The 16,851-nt window shown below is 37.0% G+C and overlaps 1 protein-coding gene across 2 annotated transcripts in view; it reads right to left on the bottom strand.

Moving 5' to 3' along the window:
• The window catches only part of LOC127620173 (ankyrin repeat and IBR domain-containing protein 1-like), a 41,384-nt gene extending 27,358 nt beyond the window's left edge, over positions 1-14,026 (bottom strand). For both annotated transcript variants that reach the window (XM_052093294.1, XM_052093293.1), the window contains exons 1-2: positions 13,832-14,026; positions 4,380-4,659 (exon numbers count right to left, since the gene is read on the bottom strand). In XM_052093294.1, coding sequence (XP_051949254.1) covers positions 4,380-4,567 — 188 coding nt within the window. In that variant the 5' untranslated portion in view covers positions 4,568-4,659; positions 13,832-14,026. The remainder of the gene's footprint in view (positions 1-4,379; positions 4,660-13,831) is intronic.
• Positions 14,027-16,851: the final 2,825 nt, after the last annotated feature.

The following is a 16,851-nucleotide window of genomic DNA, read 5'->3' on the forward strand; positions in this document are numbered from 1 at the left end:
CAGATTTAGCTCAATGTGTGGACTTTTCAAATGGCCCCTCACTCACTTAAGGCACAGTTTCCAACAAATGTCAAGGTTAAATTAACTATCTTGAACAATATTGCGGTGTCGCCATTGGACTAGCTTAAATATGGGACAAATCCTGTCCTGTGTTGATTCGATATATCATAATTTCATCTTTATTTTACGGGATGGGTGGCAACCTTAGCTGTACCTATAATAACCTGCATGTTGATATCAGACACACTGAAATTTCTTGTATATGAACATGCATATGCTTTTTCAAAATTCCAGATCGTGTGGTTATTTTCCTTAACATCTGGAAACGTTTAAACTTTTTTTTATTAGGCGGCGATCTGCTGCTCTGGCACTACAAACCCTATGTCTGAATGTGTTTGAAGTGGAAAAATCTAAAAACAGTTGAACCTAGTTATGGTGCATTCACATTCAATGCGAAGCAAGCGTTTCGCACGGCACGATTACATGCATGACATGAGGGTGAGTAAATAATGAAAGAGATTTCATTTTTGGTTGAACAATCCCTTTAAGAGCTCAATAATTAAGCAAAAAGATTTGAAAAGCTTTGCTATATTATGAATATACTAGGATTATTCGGCAGAACGCACAGTAGAGTCGTGACTATATTGACAATATTGTACAGCCTTGAGTGCCACAATGGTTTTATAAAATTGTTACTACATAAATGTCACAAACCAGTCTGTGCTGTGCCTTAAAAATATCAAGGCCGCAAATTTTCATTAAAACTCACTAATTCACTAAGTGTCATCCTTCCACAAGAAGATTGCTTTACAAGACGTTGCAACTAAACTAATGACCACTTTGGGCTCTGCACACTGATGTGTGTACTATCCATGTTATAAACCTCAATAAAACACTGGTAGATTTGGAAAGATAAATACAGAACCAAACACAGATATTTTGAGACCCTGTGGCAGTAGCTACCATCTCAATATTTCATAACATATGAGAGTGCATTAGGAAGACACCATAACCATATTAACAATGAATTTGGCATGACAGTGCTCAGTGCAGCTGGAGCCCTTGCCAGATAGCTGGAGAAAATGAGACCGACTTATATCATTTTCAGGTAATTTATTGAAGGAGCTTCAACGTAATTGATAACAGGCTCAAACTGCTTGAAAGGACATGGGGAAATGTAATTCTTGAAACTTCAAGAGTGAAATTAGGGATTGCATTCAGCAGACTTTAAGGCCTTTCAGTTGTAATGACTCAGCGCTTTGTTCTGAGAAATAGTGATGTGAATTTGGCACCAAGTGTTTTAGTTAAAATGCAACTGCAAACAAGGGCTATAACTCCCTGCATTCTCATAACCATGCTCTCCACCAGCACCTGGGAGGCTGGAAAGACTGGTTCCAAGAAACTTACACTGACACAAACTAATTGTGCAACTGTTACATCCAGTATGTGATAATGACATTTTAGTAAATTACTATTATAAACTATATCATGAAATTCAAAGCCAAGTTTTTAACCTGGAATGAAACCAACATCCAGGGATAAAGTCCAGACAAGCTGCTGACAGACGTCTTGAGCTTTTTGTCTGGATAATGAAAGCTTGATCATAATGAATCCAGGACCACACAAAGAGCCTGCAAAAATTCTGGGTGCATTCTAGACTGGCAGGCCATTTCATTTGCAGTTTTTCCAAGAAACACTAGTAGCCAAAACATGCATCAGAATTCCAGTTAGAAGATACTTCAGTCTGGTACTAGCATTTAAATACATAACCATTTAAAATGGGCCTTTCTAGCAAGGGTGTTTGTAGTTTAGTCAACATGTTTGATCCCAAAATGTTAAGCAAATAGAGGACAAAAAAGTAAAAAAACTAATAATAATAATAATAAAAATAGACTACTATTCCAATCAATTTAATGCATAAATGTGCAAGGCATCAAGCCTCAGAAAACTGTCAAGGTGATTGGTGGTCTGCTTCAAGGAGCCTACTCTTAGCCAATGCTAAGGGAAAATAGAAAAGTGAAAAAGGAAAAAGGAGGGACAGAGAGTCCTCAAAAGCCAGCTGTCCTAGCTAGTAATTACCAAACCATTTTCTCAGAGGGATGCATCCAATACACAAAGTTAAACTTGGCTCCATAGCTGTAAGTGGTCTTGACTGAAATACAGTGTGAAATTTAACAGCCTCGCATTGCACAGAAATACCATTGGCTCCACATACACTTGCCAAACCATGCATATCTCCTTTAAATGCTGTCTGTTAGGGGCCATAACATGAATGCTATTCAGTGTTTTTTTTTTTTTTTTTAAGTAATGACCCACTAAAACATACTAAATACTAACATACTGTATGGATTTTTCAATTGTTTTCCTATGTAATCATGAGCTGGATGGACTTTGACAATTGCGCTATGTCTTACTGTTTTTTTCTGTGTCTCATGGAGGTTTACTGCATTTTTAGTTGACATGGCATTTTAAAGCTGCACTGCGTACAATTGTGCTCTCTAGCGACATTTGTGAAGGAAATTAAAAATTGCAAGCAATTTGCAGAAGAACACTTTACATCCGTCGTGTTTCAACAATACTGCTCTGGTGGATGAATCTCATGATTTGAGGTTACCGGGATTGATCGTGACTGGAAGATATTCAGAGCCCAAATTATAACGTGTTATTTTCATGTTGATATTATTGTTATACGATTAAACATTTAAAAATGAAATATTACTTGCTTTGATGAAGATAAACAACACTCCTATTTCCGCATTTATAATGTATGTATTGTACACTTTCTGACAATACACTCAAAGTGCTTTTACATAGAGAAAAGGGGACTCTCCTGAATCACCACCAGTTACAAGTATAAAAGATTATTCAAGTGACTATTCATTTTTGTATTGTATTATCAATTTGATGAAAATATGACGTCAAAAATTATACTGCAAAATATAAACGGTGCAAGATGTAAACAGAAGAAGAAACATCTTGATATATACAAGATATCATATATGGATTCATTTAATCCATTAATCCAGTGTGTTGGGCATTTCTCCGCTTGTGCTGCATGAGTTGAATGCGCCAACACCGTCAAAAATGCTTTTAAATGGGATAAATACCTCATTGAATGCATCCTATTTATACATGAGATTCATCAATATATCCACAACATTTACATCTGCACAACGAAATGAATAAACATGTGAATTTGAAATAAATTATGCACTAGTGACAATAATCGTAACATGTTGTGTAACTGGCGTTTCCATGAAAAACCTGCTACACGCAATGTAATAACCTTTCACTGAAAATTAATAAGCCTCTAAATACCTGTTGTGGAAGTCCCAGATACGTTAAACGTCGTGTCACAATTCCGGGTGCCCACACACCGCTACAACCATTTTCTCATCCATTTTTCTTGATTTCTTCTGCTACTACATCAGTACATCAGTGAAATGCGGACATTCTCAATGCCCGTAGGCTTTCGCGACAACATGTCATGCAGATTCTTTGCTCGAGTCAACTCGTCCGTATACGCGAATGAAGCAATTTCACATGTTCGGGTCGCACCATACACTCACTTTTCGTTGTATGTGAACGCACCATAACTGGGTTCAACCGTTTTTAGATTTGTCTACTTCAAACACATTCAGACATCGGGTTTATAGTGCCAGAGCAGCAGATTGGTTCACCAGAAGTTTAAACGTTTCCAGATGTTAAGAAAAAGCATATGCATGTTCATATACAAGAACTTTCAGTGTGTCTGATATCAACATGCAGGTTATTATAGGTACAGCTAAGGTTGCCACCCATCCCGTAAAATAAAGATGAAATTATGATGATATCGAATCAACACGGGACAGGATTTGTCCCATATTTAAGCTGGTCCAATGGCGACACCGCAAAATTGTTCAAGATCATTAATTTAACCTTGATATTTGTTGGAAACTGTGCCTTCGGTGAGTGAGGGGCCATTTGAAAAGTCCACACACTGAGGTAAAACTGTGTAGGGTGTGGTAAAGGACTGTCTTAAAACCTCAGACAGCATATGAATAACCGCAGACTTCGTTCACGAAGGTTAGGTTACTTTAGGGAAAAAAAGTTTGTCTTCTTCCATGGTGTAAATAAGACAAAAATTTGTGTTTTTGTCCCGACCTTCGCACTAGTGAGCCTCGCGCACAGAAAAATTACACTGGTCCAAAATCCCGTTCCACATGACAATATTAAACATAAAATATTTTATGATTCGATGCGATCGTGTCCCTTCACGCAGTATTTTTGCTTTCAGTGTTGACAAACATATTACTTGATGCTGGGAACTTATCGTTGCACTTTGTTAAGACATGGTATAGTGCTTGCATTTTAATGACCATTAATTCCCAGGATCTTACCTGATGAGTCGTGTCATGGCATGGCGTGAGGCATAGTGCAGGGCTGTGTTGTGGTGATAGGGCTCCCCGTAAGACGCATTGGGGTCCAAGGCCTCTTTAAATTGGGGGTTACTCTCATAGAGCTGCCAAGCCAGGCCTTCGTCTCCACAGAGAAGTGCTTTGCGGAATTTCGTGGCAGTATTCCCCATGGCAAGAGCTGTAGGGCGAGCCGCAGGGCAGCCCGCATTCACTATTCAGTGCTCAGCCAGTGTAAGAGCGGACCAGCCGCATACTGCAAGTCCTGCAATGTAAACACAACTTGTTTACATTCTGTGGATTCAATCGATTATTCCTAGTATTGGCAACTCCCAAGAAAATGTAAAATCAATTTATGTAAAATCCTTCATTCTGATACAGCACCATTAAAATTTTTATTTGAACTACCGCTTTAAAAAAATTAGCTAGACACAATCAGCTATCAGGTTTTGCTCCAAATGTGCTACATAATCCCAATGCCCACTACTAGTCCATTACCTTCATCTGCAAAGTCTGACTCAATACAACCTTTTGGAAATACCTAACGTAACACAAAAACTTCCCAACACACTAATTTGCATATGTCGAAATAGTGCAAATAATAATAATCTTATCTGATCTTACACTTTCCACTTTTTTAAATATTTGCATCATTTAAGCTTCTTGACTTGCTATTAGAAAAAGGGATAGACAATGTTTCATCAGCAAAAAAAATAAAAATCTGGCTTACATAATGTTATGCTCTAATAAATCCAGTTGAGAGGGCTATGAGAAGGGAAAGAGTGGCAGCAGGTGCACCAGTCAGTCTGGGGAATGGCGTGTGAGTGGGAACTGGGAGCTTGACCTGTTTATTTTTTTTTAGGTCATTCTGTCTGCACTGTTGTTCTTTTTTACATCATTTCACATCTTACTCGCATTCAAAACAACTGTCTGTGGAGTTACATTAGAAATAAAACAAATGCAGACTGAACCAATGCTTTAGGGGCTTGTGGGACTGATTGTGTTTGAGCACCCCAAATTTTCAGGTGGGATGTCTGAGACTGCAAAATACAGAGATTAATTAAGAGCAGCACTTGTCAGGCACACAAAAGGGAGGGAAAATTTTCAGTTCCACAAGCTTCCCCCACCCTCCCCCAATGCAGCTCAATCATCAGACAGACATACATCATCCATTGATGAAACAACTTAATTTGCATTCATGTTTACAGGCAGTGGGCTACTTTCAAACAATGCAAGCTTTGTGCTAAAACATGATCCTCAACTGCCGTAGGACAGTAAAATAAATTGGGTGACATTGGCACGGACGACAGAGAACAGCATTTCATACTTGACACTTAAAATCACTAAAAATGAAGGAAAATATTACATACAAAGTCTACACAGAGACAAAGTGAACCCTAAACATACTGCATTCCCAGCAACTGTTATCATGAATGCTACTATGAGATTACGCATCCAACAAATGTCAGAATTAAAGGGATAGATGAAAATTGCCTCATCATTTACTCACCTTCATGCCATCCCAGATGAGGATGACTTTCTTTCTTCAGCTGAAAACAAAAAGATTTTTAGAAAAATATTTAAGCTCTTTAGGTCCTCACAATGCAAGTGAATGGTGACCAGAGATTTGAAGCTTCAAAAAGCATATATCAATAATAATAAAAGTAATCCATATGACTCCAGTGGTTAAATCAATATCTTCAGAAGCGATATGACAGGTGTGGATGAGAAATAGATAAATATTTAAGTCAGTTTTTACCATAAATTCTCCACCCTGGCCAGTAAGTGGTGGCATGCACGAAGAATGCAAATCATCAAAAATAAAATAAAAATTTGAAAATGAAAATTGACAGTAAAAAAAGACTTACATTCTGATCTGTTTCTTACCCACACCTATCACATCACTTCTGAAGAGATGGATTTAACCACTGGGGTCTTATGGATTACTTTATGCTGCCTTTGAGATTTTTGGAGCTTCAAAGTTCTGGCCACTATTCACTTGCATTGTATGAACCTGCAGAGCGGAGATATTCTTTAAAAAAATCTTCATTTGTGTTCTGAAGAAGAAAGTCAGTCATACACATCTGGGATGGCATAAGGGTGAGTAAATTATGAGATAATTTTCATATTTGGGTGAACTATTCCTTTAATGGTTAAAAACGTATGTGCTCTGTAAATAATATTTGATATAATAAGAGCTCAAATGGCTGCGATGCCCATATGCCACCAGCCTCCATATACCTGGGAGCGCCCGCTCTTAAAACTGTTCTGGCAGATTGTGAGGACCCACTTTAAAGATAAGGTGTAGGTTAAACACTTCTGAATGTCAAGGGTGAGGATGGATTAAGAACTGAGAGGCCTTTGGGCCGATACTCCATGGAGGCCCCCCATGATGTGACTACGTTCACCTACAGGACACTTGGCAAATTTGGTTGGATTTTTCAAAAGGACGGAAGAAAAGTTTGGAGCAATGTCTTACATGGTCAAGTTACGGGCTGTTCACACATGCATCAAGGCCATGTAAACGCGCACTGGACGGATGTCTTTGATTGCCACAACACACTTTTTTCAGCATTTCATGCAGTTGCATTTTTTTAGACACCGTGTTAAGTTTAAAAGAACTTTAATATTTATAAAAGCATCTCAAGACACCGGTGTTCTGTTTTACAACTTGTTGTGCAGGATCATCGCATTTTTAAACACTGGTAATTTTACAATTATTTTTATATTTATTAATGCATCTCAAGACACCTGTGTTCTGTTTTATAATTAGTTGAGCTGCATCAAGCTTTTTCAGCTCTGGTGTAACAAATCGACATTCTGATGTAGTTTGGAAAGAGGAATGTGACTATTACATGTGATTCCAGATTATTTTTCACCTGGCAAAGTTTCAGCGCTTGATAAATGGTGAACCAATGTTTTCCCCCCTTTTGCTCTGGTGTGCAGACAATAATTATACAAGTTAAATGCTGAATCGTGCAAAAATCAAAGCATCCCAAAGAAGTCCTATAATCCGTAGACCTGTCCGGGCAGAATTACTAATTTTCCATTGATTAAAAGGTACATTCAGTAGTTTGGAGCCAATTTAAAATGTTTGACACAATGAATGAATTGTGTTTTTGTGAAGTTTGATCCTAATGGTGTACACACACAGGGTTGGGAGGGTTACTTTTTTAATGTATTCTGTTACAGATGACTGATTATTTAACAATAAATGTAATCAGTAATGTAATCCAAATACATAAATATGAAAGTAATTTGATTACTTTTCATTACTTTTGGATTACACATATTGGCACTTGTGCAAATAATGTCAAGATAAAATCAATATGATCTCTAAAACATTTAATTTTGCCTTTAATACAAACAGAACATGTTTGAGTAATATTATTAGTACTGTTGTTGCTGTTATACACTCACCTAAAGGATTATTAGGAACACCTGTTCAGTTTCTCATTAATGCAATTATCTAATCAACCAATCACATGGCAGTTGCTTCAATGCATTTAGGGATGTGGTCCTGGTCAAGACAATCTCCTGAACTCCAAACTGAATGTCAGAATGGGAAAGAAAGGTGATTTAAGCAATTTTGAGCGTGGCATGGTTGTTGGTGCCAGACGGGCCGGTCTGAGTATTTCACAATCTGCTCAGTTACTGGGATTTTCACGCACAACCATTTCTAGGGTTTACAAGGAATGGTGTGAAAAGGAAAAACATCCAGTATCGCGGCAGTCCTGTGGGCGAAAATGCCTTGTTGATGCTAGAGGTCAGAGGAGAATGGGCCGACTGATTCAAGCTGATAGAACAGCAACTTTGCCTGAAATAACCACTCGTTACAACCGAGGTATGCAGCAAAGCATTTGTGAAGCCACAACATGCACAACCTTGAGGCGGATGGGCTACAACAGCAGAAGACCCCACCGGGTACCACTCATCTCCACTACAAATAGGAAAAAGAGGCTACAATTTGCAAGAGCTCACCAAAATTGGACAGTTGAAGACTGGAAAAATGTTGCCTGGTCTGATGAGTCTCGATTTCTGTTGAGACATTCAGATGGTAGAGTCGGAATTTGGCATAAACAGAATGAGAACATGGATCCATCATGCCTTGTTACCACTGTGCAGGCTGGTGGTGGTGGTGTAATGGTGTGGGGGATGTTTTCTTGGCACACTTTAGGCCCCTTAGTGCCAATTGGGCGAAGGAATTGTTTCTGACCATGTCCATCCCTTTATGGCCACCATGTACCCATCCTCTGATGGCTACTTCCAGCAGGATAATGCACCATGTCACAAAGCTCGAATCATTTCAAATTGGTTTCTTGAACATGACAATGAGTTCACTGTACTAAAATGGCCCCCACAGTCACCAGATCTCAACCCAATAGAGCATCTTTGGGATGTGGTGGAACGGGAGCTTCGTGCCCTGGATGTGCATCCCACAAATCTCCATCAACTGCAAGATGCTCTCCTATCAATATGGGCCAACATTTCTAAAGAATGCTTTCAGCACCTTGTTGAATCAATGCCACGTAGAATTAAGGCAGTTCTGAAGGCGAAAGGGGGTCAAACACAGTATTAGTATGGTGTTCCTAATAATCCTTTAGGTGAGTGTATATGAGGAAAATAAACATATACACTGCACCCTACCAAGAAAACAGAATATGAGCTGTTAAAGCAGAACTACTCAATATTTTAAAAGAAATCAGGTGACTTCTCTGTCTGCTACAGAAAAAGAAAATTTCTCATAAATCATATGTAATCAGAACACATGCACTGAATAATCTCTTGTTTCACATTAAACTAAATCTGACAGGATATACCTCAGATTCAAAAACACTGCAAAGTATAATTCTAGCATGTATTGCAGTTAGTGCGTATAGGCAATTGTAATTTGCACTATTCCTTCACTTCAGACTGTATTCAATAGGTAGATCACATGTTATCATCAACATCATCATCATCATCATTATTATTTCATAATGAACTAGTGGAGAGTTTCTTTTCTCTGCTTGCTCATGATCCAAAGTCAAACATCCCCAGCTAACAGTTTATAGCAGATTTGTTTATGTTTCTGTTTAAGGTGGATTTTAAAGGGGAAAAAAAAGTTTTGATTCCAGAAAGAAAACAAAATCTGTTTTATATCGTCTATACTAAAAGAATAAATCAGTTTTGATCTATTCTTTACAAACTTAAAGAATAGATCAATACAGATTTATACTTTGTGTGTCTTTTCAATGACTTACTCCTGATTATTGTAAGTGTTGAACATGTTACATTTGCCAGAATGTCTCCCACAGTGTGGCTCTTATTGCCTTAAAATTCTCAGGTCCTTGGATAATGAGAGCATCTTCACAGCTGGAAGGTATAAATTCCACTGAACTTTAATGTTGTTTCGGTTTTCACTTTTAAAGTGTGAATACTGTCGAAATTTCCAAGAAAATAATGCATGTTCTTGCATGGTCAACGTGATGAAGCAGCTGTTTGCCTCAAGAGCAGAGTGCTGATGTGAAAGGTGTTATTTGCACATATGACAACAGGAGCAGCTCCTGACTAATGTGAGTCATGAGAGAGAACACGAAGAGAATGTGCATCTAAACCATATCTCACTAAACAAACAGCGGTCTGCATCACTTTATGTCAGGAAAATTCACTATTTCTTTGGTCAGAAATTAAAATTTGTAATCCTGACAGTAATCCCAATTTTTTGAAAATGTAAATGTAATCCGATTATGATGGGGTTATATGTAACAAACAGATTACAGTTAACACATTTTTGTATCCTGATTACCTAATGCCATTACAAGTAATCCGTTACTCCCCAAGCCTGCACTCACATGAGATGAAGTCTGTACTCATAATAATTTCCTATAAAAAGTGTTTTATTCTACATGGTGCGGGTCACCCCCTTCAACGTGTTTCGCCATGCTGAAATCACATGAGCATGACATGACATGATTTTGTGTAAACCATGACGTTGGTTGCTTGGAAATAAAACGAGTTCTTCAAATACAGTAGTCATGGACATGCTAAATTTGATCATCAAAAACAATTCTAATCTTTCCTTTACCATAACATGGTGTATCGCTTGATAATTTAGGTTTATTTTACACTAAGCAATTCTTTAATAAAGGTAATAACTGTCTTTAGAAATAACGTGAAAAGTAGACAGTCTCCAAAGATTATTGATATGAGGGACAACAATAATCTATCCTTAACAGAAGAAGCATCTTCACTTGATTTCTGATGTTTATTTTTAGGCAAAGCAATAATTTTATAGGAGTAATAAATATCTTTAGAAAATACCTCAAACTCTGACATTTTCCAGATGCAAATGATATTCCAATGCTGACAGGGCAGCAGAGACGATCATGCTGATCCACTTCGAAAGATGGCAGTATAGCCACTTTAGACCACTGTAACATCGGTACTTAAACTACACGAAGAAGAGCAACGCTAAAGCTAGCTAGAGAACTACTGAATGGCCCTTTAAGAATTAGGGATGCACCAATACCACTTTTTCTCTTCCGATTCGATTCCGATATCAGAAATCTTATTATCGCCGATACAGATCCGATCCGATACCAGTGCTGTTGTTTTTTTGCATAATCAGTTTAGAATATCTATACATTATTGTGTTGAACTAATTGGTTGTACTCTTTAATAAATAAAGAATCACAAACCTCTAATTACACTTTATTTCAATATAAATGAATAGTTTATTAAGAAACACTTTATTATCTATACTGGATAATGTAGCAGCAAAATTAACAGTAATTCCAATTTAAGTTATCAGTAGTAAAGAAGCAGTTTTCTTTTTTTGCTAATTTTTTTCAACTTGTATCTGGACTTAAGGATTCAGATCTCTAGTTTAGTTTTAAGATATCAGCTCACTTTTCATTCACACAGTTATTTTTGGAACCCATTAAACTTAAATATTGTTATAATTTGTAACAAATGATAATATATTATAATAGTAATATATCTCAATCGTGCACCTTTAACATAAATACCATCTAGCTTTTATTTTGACATTCTGAACTCTCCAGGAAGTCCTGTAAGTGTGTCTGTTTGTAGGAAAGTTCACAGTTGTTTAATTCGCTTCTTATTCAAATTCTGGTAGAATGTACCTCCGGTGCTGTTCTAAATGCATATTATAAGTAAACCGATACTTTGAGCATCTACATCTGAGATTTTGTTCATGAGTAGCGTTCAAATATTGCACATGCGTAAAGGCTAAACAAAGGCGCAAGTGCTAGCGGTTTGAGTGCTTGTGTGTGTGTGTGTGTGTGTGTAAACAGAGCAGTGCCAACGTGCTGGTACTGCACATGCATTTCTAAAAACAGCCTTTTACTAAAAACAGCCTTTTGTGATTCACATAGTTATCACATGAGTTTACACTACACGATTTTAAGCCCGATTTTCACTCGCTGACAGTTTTGTGGAGATCGCCGACAAAAGCCCAAAATCATAGGCAAATCAGAGCTCGCTCCTGTGAGCAACCAACCCAATGTATGAATTATCAAAACACGTGATCTGAGAGAAGCACCGATGCATCGCCGATGTCAGCAAGATATCTATAATGTTAAATATCTGGACCTGTCTGCGATTCCAAATCTCACAATGTGAAATGTGTTTTGACTGAATACAACTGCGGCGTTGACCTACAGCCAATGAGAGAGCAAGAAACAGGGCACGGGAAGTTTCAGTGGGAGGAGTCCTCATGTACCTGCAACAGAACATCAACTAGCATGGCTGCAGTATCAAGAAAATCTCATTGGACCAAAGAAATAGAGGAGAAATTTGTGGAACATTGGCATTTCATGTTTCATCTGAACTGTGCCACAACCGGGTGGAGAAAGAGAAGAGTTGGTGAGAAATTGCCAATTCTTTTGGACAGTCAGGTAAGCAAATAGGTAAATTTTTCAAGGAGGTGGTACTTTTTCATATTGTAACCAGTAAAATGAATGGTGCATTTACACATTATGTAATGGCGATTAAAAACATCATGCGTTTTTTTTCGTATCTGGTATCACTTCTCACATGTACTCTGTTGTGAAACGTAATTTGGAGTCCAGGCAGAGTCGTCAGGGATTCGTCAATAGTGAAATGTTTTGTAATGTGCAGAGTCCGAGTAATTTGATAATCCTACAACTTCCATATCAAGACAGACAGTTGTGCAATATGAACGGTTCCACAATCCGACATCTTTTAGTTGTGTAGTGTGTAGGAGGCATAACACACAGTACTGGATTTGGATCGGGCTCATCGGACCGATACCCAATCTGTCTAAAACTTCAGTATCGGAGCAAATACCCTTCCATGTATCAGATCGGTGCATCCCTATTAAGAATATGCCTACTATGTTCCAGGCAGTGACAGATATTATTTATGTTCGTTAAATAATATCAGTTTTGAACACAGGGTAAACCGCACCTTATCACCTTATCAAAGGCTGTTCTCTGTAGTACTTTAAATAAATGCACTGCAACTGTGAGATGCAGACAAAGTTTATTTTTGCAAATAAACTGTTTCCATAACCTTAATATGAAACTGAAGCACATTACATTTTAAGATAAATGTATTTGCATATCAAGCGTTTCCATTCAGGATTCAGAAAACCAGCTACTGTTGGACCCCATTGACTTGCACTGTATGAATTTAAACATCATATCCATCTTCATAAAAATAACTTTGTTTGTGTTCCACAGAAGAAAGAAAATAATATGAGCTTGAGACAGCATAAGGGTCCATAAAGGATAATCAGATGAGAGGATAATCATTTTTGGGTGAACTATTCATTTAAAGAAAGTAGTGTGAATTGATACTTAAATGATCATCAAAACATAAATAAGTAATTTAGAAGTACTCCAAATGCAATCCAGATTAGATTAAATAACAATTGTAATCTAAAAGATTACATTACTAACTGCAATTTTAGTTGTCACTTTTAATCAGTACCACATTTCATTACCAGATCACAATTTAGAAGAAATGATTCGCAGTGTCCGAATATTTGCTTTATGAATTGCTTCTTTGTCTTCAACAGTGGAGTTGTTTGTTCTTTTTGTATAAGAAATTTCTCATTGTGCATTGGCTACTATTCACCTTTTTCTAAACATCACGGATGGACATTAGTCGCACATGCAAAAAAAAGACAACATGCGAATGTGAATACACAAAGTGCATGACAAAGCAAAAACTGTAACAATAAACAAAAGCTCTGATGATTGCAAATGTTCAATGCATTTACAGTGTTGACAGCTGAGCAGCGCTAACATTCACGCAAATATATTCCGGCATCTACAAACAAACCTACAAACTGGCAGAGTTTTAATTCCCCCACACTTAAGCATGTAAAGCTGAATAAAGCGAAGATTTCAACACCAATGCGTGTTGACATGAGAGATCAACACAGTCGCAAACAAGCACACACGTACCTCATCACTGATTCGGACGCGATGAGACATCAAATGACCCGAGCAGGCGGCATGTCAACAGGTTATAGCGACATTTTACAAGGTAACAGACATTCGATCATGTCAGAGATTATGTGCCGAGGTATGATAAAGAACTGTACAATGTAGGTAGGGGTGGTGCTCGTGGCTGTGTTTGCTGGTCATGCTCTTTTTTCATAGGACAATAATCGACTGTTTCTTCGCTGTGTAAATGGCATCCGAAAGACGAGAGAATTGACGAGCGCGTTACCGCCGCTTACCGACCAGGATGAAACACGGTGGTGCCTATCAACTAAAGTTAGCGAATGTACATTTAAAATAATTTGTGTGTTTGCGCCATCTAATGGGACGTTGTATAAAGAGTCCAAATGGTCTTTTTTTTTTTTGGCTTATATGAAGGTCACGATAAACTGACCTAGAAAGTTTTACTACACCTTTCTCATTTGTTTTTAGTACTTTTCTAATGCCTTTAATGGGACCTAATTAATTTTTTTAATATCAGAATGAGCTTTATAGCCAAGTATGCTTACACATACAAGGAATTTGTCTTGGTAACAGAAGCTTCCAGTGCACAACAAGACAGAAATAATAATAAAAAATAATAAAAGAAAAAAAAAAGAAAAATAGAATAAAAGTAAATATATAGAATACACAATAAGACAATATATATGGCACCCTTAGTAAATATGAGCAAAGAATGCTGTGAAAAAAAAATCTGCCTTGTTTATCCTTTTTTATTTTTATTTTTTAAAAATCACAAAAATCTAAACCTTTAACTGAAGAAAAACAATTGAAAGAGGGAAAATATCTTATTATTAAATAAATATTTTTCTCCAAAATATGTTGGCCACAATTACTGGCACCCCTAGAAATGATTATGAGTAAATATATCTGAAGTATATTCCCATTCATATTATAAATTTTTTAGTGCAACTGGGTGACTAGGAACATGAAATTGTTCAGCCATGACTTATTTGAAATTAGTATAAATATGAGGTTACACACAGGCCAAATTCCCTTAATCATCAATCACAGTGGGATAGACTAAAGAATATATGTCTGATGTGCGGCAAAAGGTTGTTGAGCTTCACATAATGGGAAGTGGCTAAAAGAAAATTGCCAAAGCATTGAAAATACCCATTTCCAACATCAGGACAATACTTAACATGTTCCAATCAACAGGAGATGTTAAGAATTGGCCTGGAAAAGGACGTGTGTCTATATTGTCTCCATGCACAGTGAGCAGGATGGTTAAAGTGGTCAAAAATTCTCCAAGGATCACAGCTGTAGATTTGCAGAAATGTGTTGGGTCTTGGGGTCAGAAAGTCTCGTAAAAAAATATCAGACATCACCGACATCACCAAAAGTTGTTTGGGAGGGTTTCAAGAAAAAAAGCCTCTGCTCTCATCCATCAACAAACTCAAGCATCTTAAGTTTATCAAATAACAACAGATAGAAAATCTAAACCTGACTGCCTCTGCCAGAAAGCTTACATTGGGCCATGGTTGGATTGAGGACAATGATCCAAAACAAACATAAAAATCAACACAAAAATGGTTCACTGACCACAATAAGGTTCTGCCATGGCTATCTCAGTTCCCTGACCTGATCCCCATAGAAAACCTGTGGGGTGAACTAAAGAGGAGAGTCCACCAACATGGTCCTCTGAATTTGAAGGATCTGTGGAGATTCTGTATGGACGAATGGTCTCAGATCCCTTGCCAGGCGTTCTCCAACCTCATTAGGCATTATAGGAGAAGACTCAGAGCTGAAATCTTGGCAAAGGGAGGTTGCAGAAAGTACTGAATAAAAGGGTGCCAATAATTATGCCCAGTGCTTTTTGGAGGAAAATATGTATTTAATAATTAGATATTTCCTCTATTTTAATTGTTTTACTTCAATCAAAGGTTAGATTTTTGTGATTTCTTTTATGAAAGATCAAAAGGATAAACAATGCAGATTTTTGTTTTCACAGACTTCTTTGCTCATATTTACCAAGGGTGCCAATATTTTTGGCCACAACTGTACATATATCACATATACATACATATACGTAGCGCAAATTAATATGTCATCTTGGACACAGAGAGCATTATGCAAAATAGTTTTCAGTTGTCGAAGCCATTGTAGAAATTCGCAATTCACAGTCATCCAGGATTAATTTAATTCCTGAGTGAAAGTGTCTAATAACAGGATGGTTACTGCAGTTAAGCAGTAATCAGATAATGTAATTCTAAAATGGCAGCCCCTGTGAGAAGACCCTCGCCATGTAGAATAAACCTGCTTTTATAAGGTTACTGGTATGACTTGAGTCTTTATCTCATGTGAGTGCCCATGATTCTATATATACGTGCCAATATTTCAATTAATTTCTTTTGGAGTTAAACATTTTAAATGAGGAAAAAAATTACTGAGTAGGCCTACACCTTTAATTCATCTGTTGAAACTCGGGTATTTTTGAGCTGTAACGTTGTACAAATCGTAATTTGTAGACATTTTAGGGTTTGTTAAGATTACATCGACTTCAATACAAGTTTGTAAAATTGTATACTGTTTATGTCTTGTGGCTATACTTTTGAAACAGTGAGTATTTTAACGTTTATTGTTTGGTCCCTAAAAATTACCTCACTGTATTCTTTGAAGGACGAGTCGATTTTTTTTTTTTTTTTGTACACATCAACATTATGGCACAAATGCTGTTGATTGAGAGTAACTTGTTTTAAATGTTCCTTTAAATATGAGACAAGCGAAGTTTGACGGTGAAAAAATTCAAGCTGTAATTTTGCCGCAATATGCAAAAAAAAAAACTTTTATTTCATTGTTAAAATCTTAGCTATGAAATTAGCATTAGCAAGAGAAAGGAGTCGGCGATTTTATATTAAAAAAAAAAAACTTTTGAAACAAATGTCTTCATCGCCAAAATTTCCACCATTGGATGTCTTGAAAATTACTTCTCAGTCTTTCGTTGGAGACATATATATAAAAATTTAATAAAATTATTT

The sequence above is a fragment of the Xyrauchen texanus genome, chromosome 26, assembly GCF_025860055.1.
Source record: "Xyrauchen texanus isolate HMW12.3.18 chromosome 26, RBS_HiC_50CHRs, whole genome shotgun sequence".
Taxonomy (NCBI): domain Eukaryota; kingdom Metazoa; phylum Chordata; class Actinopteri; order Cypriniformes; family Catostomidae; genus Xyrauchen; species Xyrauchen texanus.